Source organism: Hipposideros armiger, unplaced genomic scaffold (genome assembly GCF_001890085.2).
Source record: "Hipposideros armiger isolate ML-2016 unplaced genomic scaffold, ASM189008v1 scaffold_743, whole genome shotgun sequence".
Lineage (NCBI taxonomy): Eukaryota > Metazoa > Chordata > Mammalia > Chiroptera > Hipposideridae > Hipposideros > Hipposideros armiger.
In genome coordinates, this window is record NW_017732093.1 from 477,364 (window position 1) to 479,920 (window position 2,557).

Here is a 2,557-nt window from a genome sequence, read left to right on the forward strand (position 1 = left end):
CCTCATATGTGGGATCCGAACCGGGGCCCTCTGGCATCCCAAGCGAGTTCTTAACCATCGCGCCACTCGGCCGGCCCCCCAAATTTTTTTTTAAAGTAAACTTTTGTTTGACTTTAACATCAGTAAGATGTTTTAAATTATAGGGCAGGCGAAGTTTGATATGGTTGATTATGTTAGAACTGATTGGGTGGCTAATAAGCATATGAAAAGAAGTTCAATACCATTAGCTATCAGAGAAATGCCAATCAAACTATAATGAGATATGACTTCATATCCACTAGATTGGCTCCCATCAGAAAGATAGGTAACAAGTGTTGGCCTTTGTGGAGAAATGAAAAACCTCATACACTACTGATGGGAATGTATTGTGTTGTCGGAAAAGTCATGACGTATTTTTTGTTTTTTGTTGCAAAAATGCATCATGACTTTTCTGACAACCCAATAAATTGGTACAGCCCTGTAGAAAATATACTGGCAGTTCTTCTAAGATTAAACAGAGTTACTCTATGACCCAGCAATTCTACTCCTAGGCATATACCTAAGAGAAATGAAAACATGAATCTATATAAAAACTTGTATACAAACTTCACAGAAGCATTATTCATAATGGCCAAAAAGTAGAAATAACATCAACTGATAATAAATAAAATGTGATATCCATATAATGGAATATTATTTGACAATAAAAGGAAATCAAGCACTTTACTCAAAATTCTAAACAGAATTACCATATTGATCCAGCAATTCCACTTAAGGGTATTACCCAAAAGAACCAAGTTTCAGTTCAAGGACTTGAAAAGATATTTGTGCGTGCATATTCATAGCAGCATTCACAATAGCCAAAAGGTGGGTGCAATCCAAGTGTCCATTAATGGATGGATGGATAAACAAAATGTGTGTGCATACAATGAGACATTATTCTGCCTTTAAAAGGAAACTGACAAATGCTACAACATGGATGAACCTTGAAGATATACTAAGTGAAATAAACCAATCACAAAAGGGCAAATACTCCACTTATATGAGATACCTTCAGTAGTCAAGTTCATAGAGACAGACAGAATGGTGGTTGCCAAGGGCTGAGGGGAGGGGGACATGGGGAATTATTTAATGGGTACAGAGTTTCAGTTTAGGAAGGTGAAAAAATTCTGGAGATTAACCATTGCGGGACAGTGGGAATATACTTAATGACGCAGAAATGTATAGTTAAAAATGGTTAAAGGGTAAGTTTTGTGTTATTAACTATTTTTACAAGCAAAGCACAGGTTAAGACCTGGGAGTGAGCATGGCATGGTCCCTTCCTTCACTGAGTTATAAGCCAGCGTAGGAGACAGAAGTAGAACAGTTAGTAAGCTGGTAAATCTCTGGGTGTAACCTTAGGATGGCCTTCACGGATCCCCTTTTTTAAAGTGGCTCCCCACCTCGCCATTTTATTTTCTTCACAGTATCACTATCAGAAATTACCTTATATGTATATTGTATTTCTCTTATTCTCTGAGTTCCATAAGAGACAGATATTGTCTTGTTTACTGTTGTAACTCATTCAGCACCTAGAACAGTACCTGGCATATAGTAGATATATAAATATTTATTGAATTATTAATCACTGTGATAAGGGAAGTACACGTTTCTGTGGAGAAGACAGATTTGTGTGGGGATAGGGTATTTTTAGAGAAGACTTGTCCGAAATGACGTTAAGTTATAAAGGAAAAGATGAAAAAGTGGGAAAGAGTTCAAGGTAGAAGGGAGATTTTTGGGTAACTGAAGGGAGTTCACTATGGCTCAAGAGTGTGGTGGGTGTGTGAGAAGAAGAGGGGTGAGAGAAGGGGCAGTACTATTCCAGGTCATGAAGGACCTTGTAAGTCATGACATGAAAGCTGCCAATTAATGACTTCTTTTCTTTTCCCCATCTAGGTGGCCCACAAACTCTTTAACAGCTTGAAATAAAGGTGCAGACTCATTCACCCCAGCCGTCACCTGGGCATCAGGGTATTTCCTCATGGTTTTGAAACATGCCATTTGTTTCTTACTTGTATAACTGTCAGTTCATGTGAACCTAATGAATTTTGGCTGAGGCAAGTAGCTTCTATGTAATTAGCAGTGATTCCATCTTAATAAAGACCCAGTGATCTCCAGACCTGCCTGCTATCCTTTATTTTATTTTATTTTATTTTTAGATTTTTATTGGGGAATTGGGGGAGGGAACAGCATTGAGGAATTGGGTAAGGGGAACAGACAAGTAGCTATCCTTTTGTTCTTCAGTCTCTAGTTGTGGAGGACGTTGCTTCACTGGCCCATGTTGGTATTGTAATTATTGTGCTCTTCCCGGCTGAGGCAGATGGGTTGCTGGCCACTGGATGGTGGCTCACGGCAGCTCACACTGACTGCCAGCCACTCATGGTAGTTTACGGTAGCCTACTGCAGCCCCACTGCAGCCTACGCCATCGCCTCACGGCAGCCCAGCTCCAGGTCAGCCATTGATCACCATCTTAGCTGTAGAAGATGCAGTGTCACTGGCCCATGTGGGATCCAAACCGGCAGCCCTGCTGCTCAGAGC

General features: G+C 40.2%; 1 protein-coding gene across 2 annotated transcripts in view; it reads left to right on the top strand.

The window, feature by feature from the left end:
• Nucleotides 1-2,137, top strand: part of UQCRH (ubiquinol-cytochrome c reductase hinge protein) — a 7,500-nt gene extending 5,363 nt beyond the window's left edge. For both annotated transcript variants that reach the window (XM_019627978.1, XM_019627977.1), the window contains one exon: nt 1,915-2,137. In XM_019627978.1, the coding sequence (XP_019483523.1) occupies nt 1,915-1,947 (33 nt within the window). In that variant the 3' untranslated portion in view covers nt 1,948-2,137. The remainder of the gene's footprint in view (nt 1-1,914) is intronic.
• The last annotated feature ends 420 nt before the right edge of the window (nt 2,138-2,557 follow it).